Raw genomic sequence first — 20,678 nt, forward strand, 5'->3', positions numbered from 1 at the left:
AGCCCCGCTGAGGAGGCAGTAGCGAGATGGATTCCAGGCCCCACTCCATGTTCACATAGGGGAAGCGGTATCGCCTAAGGACCTGCGGAGCCCCAAGCCTCCGGGCCTGGTGCAGCTTTGTCCTGACCAGCCTGTTCTAGAGATCTGGCCAGCTGGCTGTCTCTGGCCTTCTGAGCTGTGTGGTTTCAGCCTTGACCACCGTGCAGCTGCATCCAGGCTTAGCTGCTCCTGGGGTTCAGACCCCCAGAGCCATCAGTGCTCCCGAGCTACTGATCTTCTTGAAGCGATTGGCTGCGCTGACAGCAATGAAGTTTTTCTGGGGGACAAGAGAGGAATCCTGGTCAGTACTCTGATAGGAGAGAACCTGGGAGACGGGCAAGTGCCCTTCAGAGTCCCCCCTTCTGGCCCGAGAGATGGCTTAGCAGACAAAGGTGCTTCTAACTAAGCCAGAGTTCAGTCTCTGGGAGCCACATGGTAGAGCCACAGACTTGATTCTTATGTTGTCCTCTGACCTCCAGGCCATGGCATGAGTTTGTCCTCTGTACCTTCTGTATATATACAATAGATAAATAAATGTAAAATAAAAAAAGTAGGGAGGCTCGAGAGATGGCTTAGCAGGTAAGAGCACTGACTGCTCCTCCGAAGGTCCTACGTTCAAATCCCAGCAACCACATGGTGGCTCACAACCATCCGTAATGAGATCTGATGCCCTCTTCTGGGGTGTCTAAAGACAGCTACAGTGTACTTACATATAATAAATAAATAGATCTTAAAAAAAAAAGTAGAAGACCTTTAAAAGATCTCCCCGTTCTTAAAGGAAGGTCAGAAGCCAGGAGAAACAGAAACCTACCACTTACCCAACTCTAAAAAGTGCGGGGCACTGTTTGGTCCAAGCAAACGAAGCCCCTCATCCTAATTCATGAGTCCCTCCCTCTACAGCAGTGATTCTCAACCTGTGGGTTGGGACCCCTTTTGGGGGTCACACGACCCTTTCACAAGGGTCGCCTAAGATCATTCTGGATATTAGATATTTACATTATGATGACTCATAGCAGTGACAACAAAAGTCATTTTAAGGTTGGGGGTCACCACAACATGGGGAACTATATTAAAGGGTTGCAGCATCAGGAAGGCCGAGAGCCACCACTCTATATAGCCTGTCTCCTGTTCCACTCGGGCCTCTCTCACTCTATTCCAGCCATGCGGCCTGCAGCCTGCTCCCTGCTGCCAGCTGCCTGCTGCCTGTGGCTCATTCACCATTCAGGTTCTGCCACGAGGTCTCACACTCCCTCTCTCCTTGAGGTCTTGATTCACCTGTTCATCCTCACTGGGCCCCTTGACACCCTGTTGGAAGGTATAACCCCTCCCCTGGCACTTCGCCCATCCCCATAAAAACTCTCTACCTTCATTGAGAGCTAAGTCCACAAGAACCAGATGCCTGGCTCCTGTCTCTACCTTAGCAGAGGAGCATTCAGAAGCAAGAGCTGTGCATGAAGTATTTGGGAAATGAGGGAAGAGAGTTGCGATGGGGTCAGAGATGCTCTCCCGAGCATCTCCTGAGCCCTAGATGAATGCTCCTCCCCTGACAGGCAGGATGGGTGAACAATTCCAGCTCAGAATGGGAGCTAGCCCAGGCCCCAGAGAAAAGCCCATGTTTCCCAGACAAGGCCAGGCCCTGTCAATGGAGACTGCCAAGGCATAGCTGGTAGGGCTGGGGCTGGCAACGGGGCTTTCCTTCTCCCCAGGGCCTCTCAGGGCCCCCTCCTTCTGCCCCAGCTCCCCTACCTTCCAACGCCTCTTCATGAGGTATTTCTTAAGCAGGATCTGGGACTTGAGGCGACGGTTGCAGCGTTTGGCTTTTTCTGCCAGGTTGTTGAGCCAGGGGTGGGCGAGGCACTGCTCAGCACTCATTCTGGCACTGTGCAGAGGGCGGTGTGGTGAGGGTGGGCCCTTTGCTCTGTCCTAGAACATACAGGGTCCCCAGCCTGGGCAAGTCTCACCTCTGGTCCTTTGTGAGAAGATTGGAGACAAAGTCTTTGGCCTCATCTGACACAGCTTCAAAGGTCTCCTCGTCAAAGTACCAGTTGGCAGACAGGACATTGTTTAGGGTTTCCGTGTCATCGTCTCCCAGGAAGGGAGAGAGGCCACTCAGTCTAAAGGGAAGGAGAGCGGAGCAAGAGAGTAAGCTGGCAGCTGCTGGGGATGGGCCGGAGCCTAGGAGGCAGCACGTGTTGGAAAGACCCGGGGCTTCCAGAGTGGGACAGACCTGGGTTTGAATCTGGCTGGGTGACTTTGGGCAAGTCACTTCCCCTCTCTGAGCCTCACTCTTCTTGTCTGTAAAATGGGCATAATCACCCCAGCTTCCCAGGGTTGCAGTAAAGATGAGGAACGAACGGTAAGTGTGAAACACAAAGTGAGCACACACATAAGAGCTATCCACTGTCCCTCTGTCCCCACCCAGGGCATGGGAATCTGCCCCAGGGTGGGATGTTGTGCTTTTAGGTGACCTTGGTTTTTGTTTTTGTTTTGTTTTATTTTCATATAGAAAATGGGTACAAGCCGGGCGTGGTGGCGCACACCTTTTATCCCAGCAGAACCCCAAGGCCAGTCGTGTCCCCTCCTACCCATCCCTGCACCCCCTTCCCCAGGGCTCACAGCATGTAGGTGATCACCCCAAGGCTCCACATGTCTGTCTTGTCAGAGATTTGGTCGTAGTTCACCACCTCCGGTGACAGGAACTCCGGGGTCCCAAAATTCACCTTCAGTTTCTCATTGGGGTTATACCTGGAGTGAGGTTGAGAGCTCAGGTCCCCAGCAGCCACCAGGCGACATCTCACCCCTTCTCCATCCCACCTCTAGGCCCCACCCTCTTACACGCCCAGCTGGTACCTCCTTGCCAAGCCAAAGTCGATTATCTTCACCAAGTGCCCAGTGGTATTCACACACAGGATGTTCTCTGGCTGAAGAGACAGGGATGGCCGGGGTTGGCCTCTGACTCAGCTCACCCTCCTTCCCTCCCCAGCTCCAACCTGGTCCCTTTTTGGTGCCCCACACTGGGGAGTAACTTGTACTAGTAGGTCCTAAGGTAGGACTCAGAGACCTGTCATGCCTGCGTGCTCTCAGCCTAAGGAGGCTGAGGCCCCGTGAGGAACTTGTCTCAAAGCACAAGGCTACCCAGTAGTCACAGGAGGAATCTCTCTCCTCCCAGTCCTGAAGAGGGTGGGGAAACTGAGGCCTGCAGATAGGCAGTGTGCCCTGGCTGGTGGCCAGGCAGGGCTGCTATCAGGAACTGGCGAGCCAGGGCCTGAGTGGGTGAGGTAACGAGGAGACCTTTAGACAGCACAGTTTCTGCTGCTCTCAGCTGGGCGGTGCCTGTCTTCCAGGCGCAAACCCTGTTTTGACAGCCACAGGCTTGGAGGCAGAGTCCTTTCTCTCAGAACCTTGCATTTTAATTAGAGGTCCCACTCTATGTCCCTTCACAAGGGACTTCTGATGTTTCCCTATAGAGCTTTCCAGCCAGCCTAATTCCTAGAGGGACATATATTCCCTATAACTCAGAAATACCTCCCACTTTTCCCTAGCCGGCTCCCCAGGCACCTTCAGCCAGCCACTACTATTCTGCAAAGTCCACCCCTCTCATCCCCAGGAGCCAAGCCCTCCCCCAGCTTCCTACCTCAGCCTCCTGAGGTCCCCCTGAAACCATCTCCTCTCTCCTCCTGTGTTTGTCCTCATAGCTACCCATAGGAGCCACTGGGAGACTGTCATGCCCTCTCATAACATGACGCTGAGCAAAGCCAGAAGCTGTCAGATGCCCCATCTGCTGCCCTAACTCCACCAGACCAGGGTCTGTTTTCCCTTCTTCTCCCTCTGTGTGTCCTGGATACTCTTTTGTGCCTTTCACAACCCTTTTTTTAAAAATGGATTTCATTTATTTGGACGTTGTAGAATGGACAGGGAACATGTCCACCCTAGTCCCACACTAGGCGTGCTCTTCCCACAGCAGGGACTCAGCAACTGTGTGTTAAGTGAATGAACGAACGCAGGTATTCACTCTGTGCTGACGGAGCTTATTAACATTCCAGCTCAATACTCCAACATCTGCCACAGGGACAGGAGACATCTGGTGACTTGTGCTCCCCTCTTCCCATTCTACGTCCTAGGTAGGTTTCTAAACTCCTGGCAGCCACCAGTACTGACTGAAGTGAGTGTGCTGTGTACAATCTATTGGCTGTCCTTAGCCAGCTGTGCACAAGGGACTCTGTCAGCTCAGGATGGGAAAGTCCCCTTGTAGAGATCCTCACTAGTGCCTGCCTCCTGTCTACTGGTGTGAGGCTTCTCCGTGAGCTCCGTGGGGATACACTGAATAGGCTGAGAGGGAGGGATGAGGGAACCTTGAGAGAGCTGAGCCTGTGACAGCGGCTGCTCCAGGAGGCCTCAGCCTGCTACCTTGAGGTCCAGGTGCAGGACCCTCATCTTGTGCATGAAGAGGATCCCGTCGCAGATCTGCCTGACGAACACCATGGTATCCACCTCCGTCAGATGGTAGTCCTCATCCACAATCCTCTCAAAGAGCTCGCCGCCCTCGATGCTGTGTGCACAGACCCCTCTGCAGACCGGCTCTGGGCTGCTGGCCCTGCCGCCCAGCCCCGACTCCCACAGCGGGCACTCACTATTCCATGAACAGGATGATCTCGTGAGAGGTCTCAATGGCTGCGTACAGCTGGATCAGGTTGCGGTGGTTCAGCTGGTTCATGACCTCGATCTCCAGCAACACCATTTCCTGAGGAACAGGGACATCTAGAGGACCCACTGGGCACCAACACCCACTTCAGCCTCCCCCCACCTGAATTCTTGCCTCCATCGATCTCTCCCTATGACCTCGCCCTGAGCACCTGCAGCAGAGCTATAACTGGGTCGTAGGCAGGTGGGATCAGTTCCCAAAGCCAAATGTGGTAGCACACACTCGTAATCTCGGAGTCCAGGAGGCAGAGGCAGGAGTGTCAAGAGTTCAAGACCCGCCTAGATCACACTATAAGACCCTGTTCAACCCCCACCCATGAAATGGGATTGATCCTCAAATACAGAGCAGCCATCTTTGTCATTTCCCTTTGGGGAATCTAAGAAGCTCCCAGATTTATTATATGCTAAATCCTTGGTACCACCCTTCTCCATGATTGACTCTCCTACAGCCATCAAGGGAAAACTAAAAAAAAAGACATGAGCCTTCACCCAAGCATTATGGACAAAGAGCTAGAAGCAATCGTCTCTGTGCTCACTGACAGTCCACCATTAAGGCCTTTGTCACAGTTCCACTCTAAGCTAGATAAGAAACCCAGCCACCCGTTACCCCCTCTTTCTAAGCCAAACAACTGTCACTTGTAACTTTCAGACAGTCTTATTGGTGGGCTGATAGAAGCTATGGTAGGAATATTTACACCACAAATTGGCACATGATGCTCATCGGGTCTCTCCTCATGCCCACACCCCAGGGTAGATGCTAAACTCTAGGCGTCAAGAGCGAGGCTGTCCAGCCGCATCTCTTTGCCCTTCATCCCACTCCTTCATCCAGCCCACGCTTTGCCTACTCCTTCCCCAGAAAGGCCACATCTAACATGGTCCCTCTGAGTGAACTCCCTGCCATTGTCCTGCTTCTCTTTCTTCCTGTCACCGCTCAACACCTGGTGTCATGCTCTTCATTTTGCTCCAGCCTTTAGTCATCTATCTGTCCCTATACTTTGATATGCTGGTCCCATGGGGTTGGGGATTTTTCAGTCCTGTGACATTCCTCTGGCACCAGGTACGGTGGAAGGCAAAGAAAAAAAAAACTGCTCAGTGATCAATTAACCAACAGCTGCCTCCATTTAACTCACACGGCTACGGCTGTGTGACCTATCACAGGACACTGAGCAGTCGTGCGGAACCAGATCTTGTGGCAGAGGTCAGGGAAGAGCAGTCAAAAGTACAGATCTGAGGCTGGGGGCATAGCTCAGTTGGTAGAATCCTTGCCTAGCATGCAGGAAGTCCTGGGTTCATTTCCCAGGACCACTGGATATAGTGACAAACACCCACAACCCCAACACTCAGGAAGCAGAAGATGGAGAATCCGGAGTTCAGGGTCATCCTCCGCTTCAAAGTGAGTTCAAGATCGCTCTGGGATATACGTGAGCCCTTTCTCAATTAGCCAATCAAATGATGGCGCACGCCTTTAATCCCAGCACTCGGGAGGCAGAGGCAGGTGGATTTCTGAGTTTGAGGCCAGCCTGGTCTACAGAGTGAGTTCCAGGACAGCCAGGACTATACAGAGAAACCCTGTCTTGAAAATCAAAAACAGGGGCTGGTGAGATGGCTCAGTGGGTAAGAGCACCCGACTGCTCTTCCGAAGGTCCAGAGTTCAAATCCCAGCAACCACATGGTGGCTCACAACCATCCACAGCGAGATCTGGCGCCCTCTTCTGGAGTGTCTGAAGACAGCTACAGTGTACTTACATATAATAAATAAATAAATCTTTAAAAAAAAAAAAGAAAATCAAAAACAAAAAAACAAACAAACAAAAAATTATCTACACCCAGGAGTAGGATAGAGCCACACAGAAAACACATCCCTCCCAGCTGTGCTCAGAGCCAGCAGCCATGTTCCTCAGTGCTTCTGAGCTTCACAGAGGACCCAGAAGGGAGAGTTCCCAGAGGCAGAGGCAGGTGGATTTCTGAGTTCAAGGCCAGCCTGGTCTACAGAGTGAGTTCCAGGACAGCCAGGACTATACAGAGAAACCCTGTCTCGAAAAACCAAAGAGAGAGAGAGAGAGAGAGAGAGAGAGAGAGAGAGAGAGAGATGCCCACTCTGAGAACACCTCCCCCACTACCTTGTCCTTGGGTGTCTGTTTCTTGATGACCTTGGCTGCCAGCTTGAGGCCTGTGGCTCTCTCCGTGCAGGTGCACACAGCTCCAAATTTGCCACTAGAGTGGTAAGAGGTTGGAAGTGAGTGTACTTCCAAGACCCAAGGGTTAGCAAAGACCTGCGCTCCCTTCTCCTCCTGACACAGGCCTAATGGTGACTCTGGCTGCTCCTCTGAAAGATGGGAGCACTCACCCCTCCAGCCCCTACTCCCTCCTGAAGCACAGGCTGCTCTACCAAGATGATGGCTGGACAGCACGTGGGGGGGGGGGAGGAGGAACAGGCTACGAATGGTCAAAGACTCATCCAGAAAGTGACCGTAGTCACTGCACTTTGGGAGACCCGATGGATAACATGTGTGAGCACACACAGAAGCAAGTGCAAGCATGTGGGCCATGTCCTAGGGGGTGTGTCTGAACCACGGGAGGGGGGTGGCTGGATGCTCCCCCATACATGTTTCCAAGCTTGGTTTGCTGTCTCACCCTCCCAATGCCTCCTTTGAGTTCATGCTGAATTCACTGTTGACATTTCCGGTCCTCAGCTCCACGATCCTGTGTGGGAAGGGGGCTGGGGGCGGTGGACAATCATCTAAGGAGACAGAGTTGAGCTATTAGTCAGGGGTGAAGACTTCTGGGAAATGTCTTTAACATCACTGCCTCCTGCCTGATCTGCCCCACCCTCCAAGAAAAATTGAGTTTACCAAGTGATGCCTGGGAGAAGATCTGGTCAGAACAGGACTATCAGATCCACCCAATTCTAGTTCTGCCATGTACACCCAAAATGGTCTTGGGCATCTGTCTCCAACACTGGGAATGCAGGTTCTCTGCAGAACGATAAGACAACTGGCTGACTGGGCTTAGATACAAGCTCTAGGGAGGAGGGGGGCTGTTTTCATTAAAAACAGCCAAACAGGTGCATTCAGCATCTGTAAAGTGGAATCCCAGACATGGGGACGGCTGTGTCTGAATGACGATGTGGGTGGAGACACTTGCGGGCCACCTGATTAACACGGTGGGGCGTCCAGGGACACTACAGTTCGGTGGTGAAACACCGCCACCTAGTGAGCATTGCGAAGACAGCGGGTTCCGAAGGCCAACGGGCTGACTCATCGGAATGGAAACCTTTAAAAATAGAGGCAGCAGGGAAGCCACTCTGGTGATAAATCAGACGGCCCTTGGAGGTGGTTCAGGCCCTGTCATGCCAAGGATGTGATCTCTGGGCGGGGCGGAGGTCTCTGGAGCCGCGGGGGCAGGAGGCAGGGCCCCTGGCCACAGCCCAGCCGCCAGGTCCTCCCACCCTGTCTGAGTGGCACTCTGCCGCCGCGAGCCAGGCAGACTGGCCGGTCTCCCATGGCACCTCAGCCTGGAGGAGGGGGTGTCAGGACACTCTGGGCTCTCCTGACCCTGTGTCACCCTACCCCCCAGCCTAACTGCACCCCTGCTGGAATCCCCTCCTCCTGCTGCTCAAGGCTACTCTTCCACCGCCCCAGGGCTTTCTCTCAGTACCTGTGGAGTCCTGCCCCAACTTCCCTGACCACTGGTCCCTCGAACAAGCACCTGTGCAGCTCATGAACCCACCATAGCTCCCTGACACCCTGCCCTCCACCGATTCTTTTCAAAGCAACTGACATTGGAACCTTTCCTCAGACAGAGCCCCGACTCCACTTTGCAGACTTTTCATTGCTACACTTATCTGTGTGATTTTCTTTTTTTATCCCATGTTAACCAAAGTAGAAGAAAACCAAAAGTGGATTTTTGAGTCACAAGGTCTTCACTGTCTTTGGACATTTTGTTTCCCTTTTCCATGTCTATCAGAAAGAAATACTACCTGGTGTCCTGTGACATTTGCACCAGGGAGCCTTGGGGATGTATGCATCAGGGTAATTTAGACCCATGCATAACGAAGGATACCTCAGCTACTCCATCACTTCCCTCCCCCTTCCCCAGGGCACTCTAATCCCAGTCTGCCCCTACCTACCCAGGATTTGAAAGCAGTCTTCCTCCCTGGCAGTGAGACAGAGGGCCTGCCCCACCTCCACTCTCTCTGAGGGAACAGCCTGGAACCCGATCCTCTGGGGGGTGTCCCCTTGCGCCTTAGCCTGTCCCGCCTGGTCTGGGGCTTTCTCTGCCTCTTCCTTCTTCTTTTCTGCCAGGGCGTTTGTCCCTCCTGCTTTGACTGGACCAGGATCTTGGGGGTCAGGGGTCACAGACACCCCTGTAAAGACGAGGTCTGTTGTCTCGCTTAGGGGCTTCACAGCCAGTGTCTTCTCAGAGCTAGAAGGTAAGAAGAGAGACACCTCAGGCAAGTTCAAGGCTTCCAGACCAAACTTGGCATCTATTTTGTCTACATCAAGGGCCAACTCTCAACAGGGAAGAACCTCTGATAGACCTGGCTGCTATGCTGTGGCTAATCATATGGGCCAACAGGAAGCTATAAGGCTCCCGATTCATTAAAAAAAAAAAAAAAAATGTTGCCCTGGGCAGCGGTGGTGCACACCTTTAATCCCAGCACTTAGGAGGCAGAGGCAGCCGAATTTCTGAGTTCGAGGCCAGCCTGGTCTACAGAGTGAGTTCCAGGACAGCCAGGGCTACACAGAGAAACCCTGTCTTGAAAAAAAGAAAGAAAGAAAGAAAGAAAGAAAGAAAGAAAGAAAGAAAGAAAGAAAGAAAGAAAGAAAGAAAGAAAGAGAGAGAGATGTTGCCATGCAGTAATGTGTCCCTATGACTGGTGTGAGACATGTCACCGTTGCGTCTGCAGACCATGAGTGTCAAGTTGTGCATAACTGGTTGTATCGGCTTATGAATGAATTGTTAGTCGTCTTTTTGTAATAAATTAAGGAGGCTACACTCCAGCTCACCACTCACCACTTGGGAAACAAACATCCGGAAGCCTAGTGGGGGGGAAAAAAAGAAAGTGGCCTGGCCAGTCTTTGGTGACATCCCCTGTCTGACATTCTGCTCTCTGAATAAAGGTGATAACAGGGTGGTAGAGGGGGTGCCTGCACAAGAACTACCCTCCCCAGCACGAGAGCTGGTAATATCCAGTACTCAGGCAGAGTCTGGAAAAAGGAGCCACGGGGTCTCTCCCTCCCCAAGCAGGGCCATTCACCAGGAGATGATAGCTGGGCAGCTAGGGCTGTGGAGAAAGGCAGGTGAGCCCCTTCTTCCTGCTTCGCGGCATTCTGCTGCCTTCTTGCCTGCCTTGGCTTCTCCGGATCCCTGGTTGCCCGAGGGTGCTTGCGTGGGGTCCAGCTTCTGGATGCTGGCCTCAGCTGTAGCAGTGGGCAGGGGCAAGGCTGCAGGAGGCCCCTCACTGCCTTCAGCAGGTCCCCCACCTCCATCTCCCTTTCCTGAAGGGCCCTGGCTGCTGGCTGAAGCTGGGGCCAGGTCACCCTTTTTCTCTGGGCCAGGGGTTTTGGCAGGATCTTTCTTCAGGGAGGGTGGATCTGGATTGTTCTTTGGATCCAGCGCGCCCGGGTCTTTCTTTGCATTAGGGGGGCTCGGGTCTTTCTCTGTGGCTGGGGCGCTGGGTTCTTTTTCTGAAGCTGGAGGTCCATCACCTGCAGCGGCTTTAGGTGTCTGTTCTGCAAAGGAGGAGGACATCCATCAGCATCCCCTCCTTTCTTCCCCCCTGCCAAGTGGGGCAGAGACCTGCTCTGGGTCCCTCCAAGTCTCTGGAGTCATTTGGTGACAAACTTGTCAGGAGCTTGGGGGCTCCGCACCAGCTTCTCCCACTCCGGATGAGTTCTGCTGGCCTCCCGACAGTCCTTGCATACGTACTAGTTCTGAAGTGAACCCCCAACAGCCACGGATGGAGGTGTCCCATCTCCCCTCCAACAGAAGCTTCATGCAGGCCCTGGACCCAGCCCAACTCCACCCACAGATTATCCCCATTCCCAAATCCCTCAAGCACCAAACAGAGAACCTTGGGCACAGACTTCCCAGTGAGAAGCCTGCCCAAGCCTGGCTTCAAAAACATCCCTTCTGAGGCTCCTCCCTCCTATCTCTTGCCCCGGCTTGGCACCTGTTGACAGGCTCTGGCTTCCCAGCTCAACTGCTCCGTTTTCTGTAGCCATGAGGTAGGTAGGCGTGTGCGTCTGCTTGTCTAACTCAAGTCTTTCTAGCTGCAGAAAGAGGAGTGGAGTGTATCAGGTTGTCAGATTGCCCCTTCTTTTCCAGCTGTGGAGAGAGAAGACCAAGGCCAGTCAACTGAGAGGAGAGATGTCCCTGGATAGAGAGGGGCAACCTGGTGGCCGGCAGTCTGCTGCAGCTACTCAGGCGCAATCCTGGGGTGGTTGTAAGGGATTGGGCCCGGTGGGCAGAGGCGGAGGCAGGCAGGGGCGTGGGCAGTGGAGGCGGAGACTAAGAGGAGGATCTTTGACACCAGGGGCCAAGCAGTGCGGGTTGCCACCACCTGTCACTCTTGGCCCCCGTTCAGAGGACACGGCATTCTTCCCACGGCCTGACATGGGGTAGAATGGCGTTGGAACCATTAGGAAGAAAAAGGGAGGGGGCATTTGGGCCCTGGGGAGCAGGCTGTGGCCAGGATACGGGAAGGGGCTACAAGAAGAGGGGCCTTTGGGCAGGGCTGAAGGGCAAGACTATGCCCGGGCCCTGGAATGGCTCAGCCCACCTCTATGCCACACCTCTCTGGGTTCCTAGGAGCTTGGGGAGAGCTGCTGTGACCCCAGTGCCTAGCCCTGTGCCCCAGGTATCCGGATGTACTCAGACCATCTCTGGGTAAGGAATCATGACAGAATCGCTTCATTGTCCACAGGTCCAATTCCCCACCCCCACCCTATGCCCCCGGGGAAGACTTCCTTTTCTTGGGTTCTTTGGAGCCATGGAGGCTTGGCTGAGCAGCAGAGGGAGACCCGTGGAAATATAAGATGACCCTCCTCTAGAAGGGGTTGGTGGGACGTCTCTTCAGGGATGGAGACCCCGGAAGCTTGAGGTGTTCAGGCTGAGATGGGGTAGGGAGGATCACTCTGTGGGGTCCTCCCCACTGCAGGGGCTGTCAGCCCATGCTTCTCTGGGAGGAGGCCTGAGAGGTCATAAGGTAGCTGTGTGGGTTCAGATCCCAACTGAGGGAAAGCTTCCAGTGGCTCCCCACTGCTGGTCATTGCCCTGCAGAGACAGGATGGAGGCAGGCAGGAGCCTTGGAGGTGGGGGAGTGGGGAGTTATGAAATGGATCGGGAAGCTGCTAAGAAACTGATAGGAAGGTAGCCTTCCAAGGGGAAAAATCAGGTGTGAAATGGCATGGAGGGTCCGTGACTTGTGCAAACTTCTTTGGCAGGAACTTGGCTGGAAGGGAGGCATCAAGGCTTCTTATTTTGTCTTAAGTTTATTTTTGGTTTCTAGACAGGGTTTTGCTATGCAGCCCACCGTAGCCTAGGCTCTCCATCCTCCCACATCAACCTGCAGAGCACTGAGATGACAGACATCTGTCACTCACATCTTCAGCTCTTTTACTGTTTCCTTTGAGCTGTGAGAATGTATTGAACTTGAGAACTCACGCTGGCAAACATGGAGGGTGCTTGACACAAGCTAATGAAAACAGAAATCTGAACCCCTCCCTCACCCCTGGCTCCGGCTCCTCTCTGGGCTGGTCCTCTTCTTCCGGGTTCAGCAAGAAACATTGCCTCTTCCAGAAAGCAAAAATAAGCATTGTCTGTGAAGCTCTTTGCCCATGAGGGGCTGCCCTGGGTGTGACCCTAACCTCAACTAAGGTAAGAAAGGGAGTCTGGGTCACCAAGCACCTCCTGTTAGCATTGACTAACTTCTCTGCTATACATTGTCGTTGTCATAACTGTGGGCCACACTCATCCCGTTTTCTGGATGAAGGCGAGGAGGGCTAAAGGAAGGGATGACTTGCCTGCAACGGTGAAGCTAGAGATAGGTTAGTAGCTTCATACACTTCACGCCCTTCTGCCGTGTAAATCTCCAAGGCTTTCAAAAGGTTGAAGTGTCTCCTGTCCTCACCTGTGACAGGGACACCCCTGGCCCTCTATTTGGCTGTTTCCCCCAATGCCCCTTGGTTACTCCCACGATGAGTTCACAGCCTAGGCCTGGCTACATGGCACCTATCATTTGCCTACCATAACAGCCCAGTGACTTACTAGCAAGGCTGGCTGAGAGTCTGGATTGCTTGACTGTGGTGGCCCTTGATGACAACCCCTGGTTACCTCTGGGGTTATCAATATATCACCTGTCATGTACTCAGTGAGGACCCACTAAGGACCAGGTCTGATGATGCTAAGAGGTTTCTTTACCCAGCTCCCAGGACCCACACAAGAGTCCCTAGAGGCTGAGTGCTTCCCATGCTAAAGTTGCAGAGACGAATGCTAGGGGAGGTGGGAGGTGGGGGATAAATGGCTTTTCCCACCCCACCCCACCCCTCAGCCCGGTGAGCGTCATCTAAGTGATCAAACTCAGAGCCAGCTCTTGTCACAACAGACTTTTATTCTAATCTGCTCCTCTTCTTCTTTCTTCTCCTTCTTCTTCTTCTTCTTCTTCTTCTTCTTCTTCTTCTTCTTCTTCTTCTTCTTCTTCTTCTTCTTCTTCTTCTTCTCCTTCTCCTTCTCCTTCTCCTTCTCCTTCTCCTTCTCCTTCTCCTTCTCCTTCTCCTTCTCCTTCTCCTTCTCCTTCTCCTTCTCCTTCTCCTTCTCCTTCTCCTTCTCCTTCTTCTCCTTCTTCTTCTTCTTCGGATTCCCACATGAAAATAACTTACGGGAACTCTCACCGATGCTGACCGGTTGCTTGAGGAGCATTGTGGGTAGTGAGATCAGAAGTTGATGTCACTGTGTCTCTTTCAGTTGCTCTACCTATGTGGACTTTGCTCCTTTGTCAACTTGATGCAAGCTAGGGTCATCTTAGAAGAGGGAACCTAGGTTGAGAAAAATGCCTCGGTAAGATTAACCTACAGGCAAGTCTATAAGGCATTTTCTTGATTAGTGGTTGGTACGGAAGCCCACTGTGGGTGGTGCCATCCCTGGGCGAGTGGTCCTGGGTTGTATAAGAAAGCAGGCTGAGCAAGTAAGGAGGAGCAAGCCAGTCAGCAGCATCCTCTCAGGCCTTAGCTTCAGTTCCTGCCTCCAGCTTCCTGCCTTGACTTTCTTCCCTGCTTTCCCTTTGTGATGGACTGTCAACGATAAGCACAAATAAACCTTTCCTCCCCAAGTTGCTTTTGGCCATGGTGTTTTACCACAGCGATAGAAAGCAAGCTAGACAGGGTCTGTCACCAAGCCTAGAACACACCAGTTCAGTTGGGCTGGCAAGGTAGGTCCCTCGGATCTACCTCTTTGTCTCCCTAGTGCTGGGGTTTCAAGTGCTGCCACACACAGCTTTTACGTGTGTGCCCAGAATGGAGCTCAGGCCCTCAGGCTTGCAGGCCAGGACCATGCAGTGCCTACCAGGAGACCGGCTGCCTCATGGCTGACCTTCTCCAGGGCAATGCTTTCTGATGAATGGGTCTCCCCAGCCCCAGGACATTGCACCTTTAATCTTGAAGCCGCTCTCTTGGGTATAAGAGTCAGGAGTGCTACAATGGAGGTGGAGACCACCATCTATGAGAATGCCATGGGTCCCGGTGGTTCCTTCTGCTGGAGGGCCACCTGCTCCCAGGAGGAAGCTCATTAAGTGTTTGGAGACCTGTGGGTACCCAGAATGGCTGAGAACTTGTTCCCAGGATGGCTGTGTACGTAGAACGCTTGGCACAGAGCAAAAGGGCCTGGGACTTGGTAATGTAGTGACCACTGTAGATAGAGAGCTCAGCCATTTCGCCTAATCTACCAGAAGTGCCTTCTGCTGGGATGCCTTCTGCTGGGATGGGAGGTGGGAGTGGGTCTGATCCCTGTGGGATGACCTGGTCCTGTCAGCTGCTCCACAGGGAGTCCCCAGGCTTCTCAGCACTCCCTAGGAGGCACAGGGGAGGGGCATGGGGTAACTTCCTCAACCCTGCAAGAGGCTGCCAGAACCCCTGCCCACCTAACTCATGAAGGGGTTTCCCCCACCCCGTGCCAGCTGAGCAGACGCCCTTTGCCTCCATGGGGCCAAGGCAGGAAGTGGGACAGTGCCAGGCCTAATTAAACCCGCCAGGGGAATTAAGGTCAGCAGGATGCAATTATGCCTGTTGGATTTAACAAGGCCAGAGAGAAGGCCTCTCTAGCCAGAGTTCACGGCTCCTTAGGCCACCTGCCCTGAGCAGTTCTGCCTTCCAGGAGCAAGGGCTCCCGGTCCTGCCCATCTCTAGGCAATCTCACTGGGAATTCAGGGGTTAACTCTACCCAGCAGTGTTTCTTGGCACCCCAAAGGAGACCAGTCAGGCCAAGAGGCTTTACAAGGACCTGCCTGAGGAGACATTCCCCGCCTGACCCTTCCCCGCTCGCTCGCTGTGATGGAAAATCCAGGCAGTTGAGCAATGGCCTTTTGGCCTTTCCTCGCCTTCCATTCCAAGCCTTCTTTGAGAGTCACTGGGGCTGTCATCAGCCCATTGTTTTCCTTGCCCTCGCCCACTCTGAGCCATGTCAGACCTTCCCTGAACCTGTGAGAAAACCCTGTCCCTGCCACAGTGTCCCATTGGTGCTGCTGAGCTTGGTTGGTAAGGAGACAACAGGGGACATTTTAAGTCTCTTGTTTGGATTTTCTAGCTCCTTATATGATCCGTTGTAGCTCTGACTGGATAGATAAACAAGTGAGCCATGTCAGTACAGACACGCACAGTCGCGGTAAGGGTGAGGCTGAGATCTGAAAGCCACAGAAAGCAGAGTTGAGGGCCGTTCTCAGAAGCTGTCTGGGCACCTGAGTCTCTGGGATTTGTTTCAGATGAGGGCTGCTCAGGATGGGATGGGATTCTAGAAACTTTATCATTTTGAGCAGCACTTCAGATGGTCCATATGCAAACCCAAGTTGGAAGACTGCCAAGGCAGAGCCCCATTCACTGCCAGAGTCCCCAGAAAGGGCTGCTAGCTGTGAGGGACAGTCTCCTGGTAAGTGTCAAAGGTACAGCCAAAGGGAAGGTCTGAGGCCGAACATCCTTGCTTTCTAGCCCAGGAGCTGGGCTAAGCTGCAGGCAAAAACACCTGGGGAAGTTGGGGGAGGGAGGATGGAGGATTCAGAACCTGTGATGGCTCCACCCAAGCCTGAGGAAGGAGCATCTCCCCAGAAGAATCTGAGGTGCAGTCAGGGGCTTTCCTGGGGCAAGAACTGCTTCTCCCTTGCCTTGAAAGCCCTCCAGGGTTAGGAGAAAGTGACATTCGTGGGAGGTGTTCCTTCTGATTTGTGAGGCTGTATGCCCATCCCCCATCCCGCAAGCCCAGGTGCTAAGAACCACAATGCCATCAACCCTCTGCCCCAAGTGGTACGTGGTGCTGTTGTGGTTGGTGGAGATAAATACTGCATTCATGCTGTGCTGACTCTGTGCTAGTTGTCAGCTCCTCTCACCAGCCCAAGTAGAGGCCAGAGTCATTCCCTTTTCTAAGAGGAAACTGAGGCAGAGGAGAAAGAGACCCGAGGCTGCGGAGGCACAACCAGAATTTTAACTCAAGCATCCCCTAGACCCCACAGGCTTCATTTCAACTGTGTGCCAAAGCAATGGCCACTGGTAAAGTCCTGTGTGAAGAAACCCATGGGAACCAGACATGGGGGTGCAAGCCTTTTTAATTCCAGCACCAAGGAGGTAGAGGAGGCAGGCAGGGTATGAGGTGAGACTTTTTCTAAAAAAAAAAAAAAAAAAAAAAAAGCCGGGCTGTGGTGGCGCACGCCTTTAATCCCAGCACTTGGGAGGCAGAGACAGGCGGATTTCTGAGTTCGAGGCCAGCCTGGTCTGCAGAGTGAGTTCCAGGACAGCCAGGGCTACACAGAGAAACCCTGTCTCAAAAAAAAAAAAAAAAATCAACAAAGCCAAACAAACAAACAAAAAAATAAGAATATGGAGACACTGTCATCAACTTGGTGGCCCCAGTAGGAGTTCTATTAATATGGAAGAATAAATACTCCTTCTTTGGCATGACTCTGGGACAAGGGAAACCAGCCCAGCCCCTCCCCTGCTCCTTCCACCCCAGCCTAACTTCTGCAGCATAAACAGCAAAGCTAAAAATAGCTCCCTAATGACGTCAGAGGAACAAGGTCATCTGAAAATTGCCCACAGCCACTGGACACCTCCCTATAGGATCAAATGGCGGGAGGGTACCCCAGTCTGGTGCAGCTGTTCCAAGAACAGGAAATGTCCCTGGAGCAGGCTTGAGCACAGTGCATGGGATTGCAGAGCGGCAGGGTGATGTGCAGATGGGGCCCAAAGTGGTGCACCGGGCAGAGTTCAGACCCGGGAGTGAGTAACCTGTTCTGGGAGTTATTCTCAACACATGATCCCAGGAAATGGCTCAAGAAGTGGGGAATGCGTGTTCTGTCCTGTTGTGTGGACAGGCGGCTCCTGGCCTGGCTTGCCTCTGTGCTATTTTTAAAGCTCCAGGTCTCTTGGCTAACTAAGCTGGGTGACCATAAGAATGAGGGGGTGCCTGGCGAATTCCAAACGGCTGCTGGGTGGATGGGGCCCTGCCTGGGACAATGAAGGGTGTCCGCGCCAACAGTGAGGCAGGGGCTGAAGAGGCCCCTCCAGGGCATAGCTCACCTGACACCTGGGCCACTCTGGCAATCATTCAGGGTTGCTGAAGCTTGTGGCTTTGATGACCAGTAGCTGCCGCAGCCCGGACAGGAGCCTGCACATCTGGCAGGGCATGGCCCACATCAAGGAGATGTCTGTCCTGCTAGCAACAGGTTTAAAAGGGCGAGGATCTCCCTTTTAAAGGGCCTGTCTGTGAAAGGCTTAGTTGGGGCTTCCCCAACCCCCACCTCCAACACACACACACACACACACACACACACTCTTGAGTTCAGTGAGGTCCTAGCTCATAAGCAGAGAGATAGGCAGCACCCTTCAGGAGCTCCTGAAGACACCCACACCCAGGCAAAGTTTCTTGCTCCACAAGAAACGTTGGGGATACAAAGACCTTGTCACTTCCAGCAGGAAAAAAAAAAAAAAGTCTTCTGGCCTGTCACGTGGCTTATTGGAAGGATCTATGGAAAGGCATCTGCCCCCATCTTCCTCCTAGTCTTGCAGTCTTACTGAAGAGATAAACACCCACTCAAGGGACTCAGGAGCAGGAACAGCTGGAGAGGGAAACTCCCCAGGGCGCTGGGTAGGAAGGAAAGCAAGCTCAGCCTGGGTTGTTTCTGATTAGCCTGGGCACTTAGGGTCACATGAGAGAGTAGCTGCCAGCTCTATGGGAACCTGAGTCAGGATCAGCAGGTCCTTTCCCTGGCACAGTGGTCCCCACCCTTGGGCATGTGACACTCTCCCTTGGAGGGCCTACAAAAACACATAAGTCTGGGTCCATACCAAGGGGGTCTGATTCATTGGGCCCACAATGAGGGTGGTGAGTTGGCACTTCTAGCCCTGGGCGATGCGTACTCTGGGGCTTCGTGGAGAAAGTTCTCAGGCCAAGATGCTGGGCAACCCCTCCCTTTGCCCGGAAGCTCCTGGCAGCAGACAGCAGTGTCAGTGCATGGAAGGAACCACAGACAGACACTCACCTCACCATCCTGCCAAGCTGACTGCTTCTTGCACTGGGCTCTCATGACCTCACTACAAACTTCAAGAAAGACAGAAAGAACTATGAGCAAAGAGCAGAAAACAGTCCAAACCAAGCTCAAGGAGCCCATCAGCCAGCGGCCAGCAGGACAGATTGCCATCCGCTCAGCTCAAGCCTATCCCTAGCTCCTCTCGATTTTGTGAATTCCCATGAGCCTCCTCATTTGCAAAGAAAGCTCCAGGTTTCTTTTCACTGGCTGCTAACTAGAAGCCACTGAGCCTGTCCTGTCAGGCTGGTGGCCAAAGGGTAAGCAGCGGGGGCTTCTGGCCACTGCTGGTGACACATGCCCACTGACAACTAGTACTGAATATGTGACTCAAGTGTGGTCATCATCAATCAGTGCCTGGTGCCCAGGGTCATTTTAAAGCTGGAGAAACCTCCCCTTCACCAAACTGGAGGAAAGGCCTCTGTGGGATGCACTGTTCCAGCTACTGTTTCCTCATCTTCTCTTTGAAGACAGAGTCTTTAGCCTAGCAGGCTAAATACAAGCTTGATTCAGCCCAAAGATGACCGTGAACTTGTGCTTCTCCTGTTTCCCACTCTCCTAATACCCAGTGTTGGGATTAGGGGCATCATGGCTGGTTTAACACAGAGGCTGGGAATTGAACCCAGGGCTCTTGGTGTGCTAGGTCAGCACTCTACCAACTGAGCTACATCTCTACCCCTGTCTCTGCAACTAAGATGAGCTCGAAATCTAGGGAATTCAAATGTCATGCGCGAAGCCATGAAGCCAGAGGAGCAACCCCAAACTCCCTAATATCAGGTTTATTTAACTATCCCGTGTTCCTCCTGAACTTTGGAGAAGGATGCAATGCGAGCAGGCCCCTCGGCCGCCAATGCCATAAAAGTGAGGTGCGGTGGGAAGAAATAAAAAGGAGAAACATGAGGTGTCAGTTTTATTGTAATATTCTAACCCACCTCCAACAACAGAAGGACCACTTCCAAGGGGGAAAAACCATCTTGGATGGGACTGGGGATGGGGGCTCTATGGAGTCTGTTAGTAATTGAACATTCTGTGCAGTCTCTAACTAGTTCCAAGGTCAAGAGAAACATCAGAAAATATGTGTGTGTCAGAGGACAACATTATTCAGGGATTAGTCCCCTGGAGTGATCTGGGCTAGATTTCCGCTTCCAGAACAACTCTTGGAAAGTCCTCAACAAGATAGAACACTGGCATCGGACATGCTTCATTGAAGTGCATATGGGAAAGCCAGGCTGGGAGCTGTGGGGGGGTTCTCCCAGGGCAAACCAGGCTGGGAGCTGTGTGGGGGGATTCTTCCAGGGCAAAGCAGGCTGGGAGCTGGGGGGGGGGGGGGATTCTTCCAGGGCAAACCAGGCTGGGAGCTGGGGGGGGGGGGTGTTCTCCCAGGGCAAAGCAGGCTGGGAGCTGTGGGGGGTTCTCCCAGGGCAAACCAGGCTGGGAGTTGTGGGAGGTTCTCCCAGGGCAAACCAGGCTGGGAGTTGTGGGGGGTTCTCCCAGGGCAAACCAGGCTGGGAGCTGGGGTGGGGGGCAGTTTCTCCCAGGGCAAACCAGGCTGGGAGCTGTGTGTGTGTGGGGGGGGGGGGGTTCTCCCAGGGCAAACCAGGCTGGGAGCTGTGGGGGGTTCTCCCAGGGCAAAGGGGCAGGTTTTAGAAGAACAGAAGCAGAAAAGTGGACACTGTGTCTAAAGAAACCCCCTAGGGAAAACCCTGAAGGTATCTAAGATGAAAGGAGCCTTAGGCATTGTCCTGCCTCAACCTTCCTCTCAGGAGGAAATGCAGACTCTGAAAAGAGGAATCATGCACTAAAGATCCTCGATTGTCACTAACAGGAGAGAGATTATAATCTCCGCTTCCACACTTTCACATCACAGCCTCCAGAGAAAGAAAGACCAAGGACTTTCTCCTTTCAAATGTGACCTTAAAGGCTTGACGACTACAAGAGGTCCACAGTGGATACCAACTTGAAAATGTAGTTGCAAGCTTGGGTTTTAAACGACATAGCTAGAATTATTTCCAGGAAGGCTTGGCTAGGCGCCGGTATGTTTTTAGGTTTTGTTTTTGCTGGGCATGGGTGTCAGTAACACGGACACCACGTTAGCTCAAAGCAGCCTTCCGTTCCACAAGTGAGAATAACATGCAAATAAACGTGTGTGCCA

The 20,678-nt window shown here is 53.0% G+C and overlaps 1 protein-coding gene across 2 annotated transcripts; it reads right to left on the reverse strand.

Moving 5' to 3' along the window:
* Window positions 1-204: 204 nt before the first annotated feature.
* On the reverse strand, window positions 205-10,967 carry Mylk2 (myosin light chain kinase 2). Of its 2 annotated transcripts, none has more exons than XM_021156611.2 (12): window positions 10,916-10,967; window positions 10,001-10,430; window positions 8,870-9,165; window positions 7,375-7,480; window positions 6,861-6,954; window positions 4,671-4,780; window positions 4,447-4,588; window positions 2,890-2,960; window positions 2,656-2,784; window positions 2,001-2,153; window positions 1,786-1,918; window positions 205-316 (listed from the first exon to the last, which is right to left on the reverse strand). In XM_021156611.2, the coding sequence occupies exons 1-12, from the start codon at window positions 10,965-10,967 to the stop codon at window positions 236-238; spliced, it is 1,797 nt and encodes a 598-aa protein (XP_021012270.1). In that variant the 3' UTR covers window positions 205-235. The 2 variants fall into 2 exon arrangements, with proteins under 2 accessions (XP_021012270.1, XP_021012269.1); XM_021156610.2 differs by having other exon boundaries at window positions 10,001-10,475.
* Between the last annotated feature and the right edge of the window lie 9,711 nt (window positions 10,968-20,678).

The sequence above is a fragment of the Mus caroli genome, unplaced genomic scaffold (genome assembly GCF_978045245.1).
Source record: "Mus caroli unplaced genomic scaffold, Mus_caroli_1 scaffold_2, whole genome shotgun sequence".
NCBI lineage: Eukaryota > Metazoa > Chordata > Mammalia > Rodentia > Muridae > Mus > Mus caroli.

Excerpts from the sequence above, each read along its gene's own strand:
- Mylk2 (XM_021156610.2), bottom strand. The coding sequence starts at position 10,967 with ATGGCTACAGAAAACGGAGCAGTTGAGCTGGGAAGCCAGAGCCTGTCA. Across the intron at positions 4,589-4,670 it reads ATCATCCTGTTCATGGAATA|CATCGAGGGCGGCGAGCTCT; the intron begins GTGAGTGCCCGC and ends CTGTGCACACAG. Across the intron at positions 317-1,785 it reads TCATGAAGAGGCGTTGGAAG|AAAAACTTCATTGCTGTCAG; the intron begins GTAGGGGAGCTG and ends CTTGTCCCCCAG.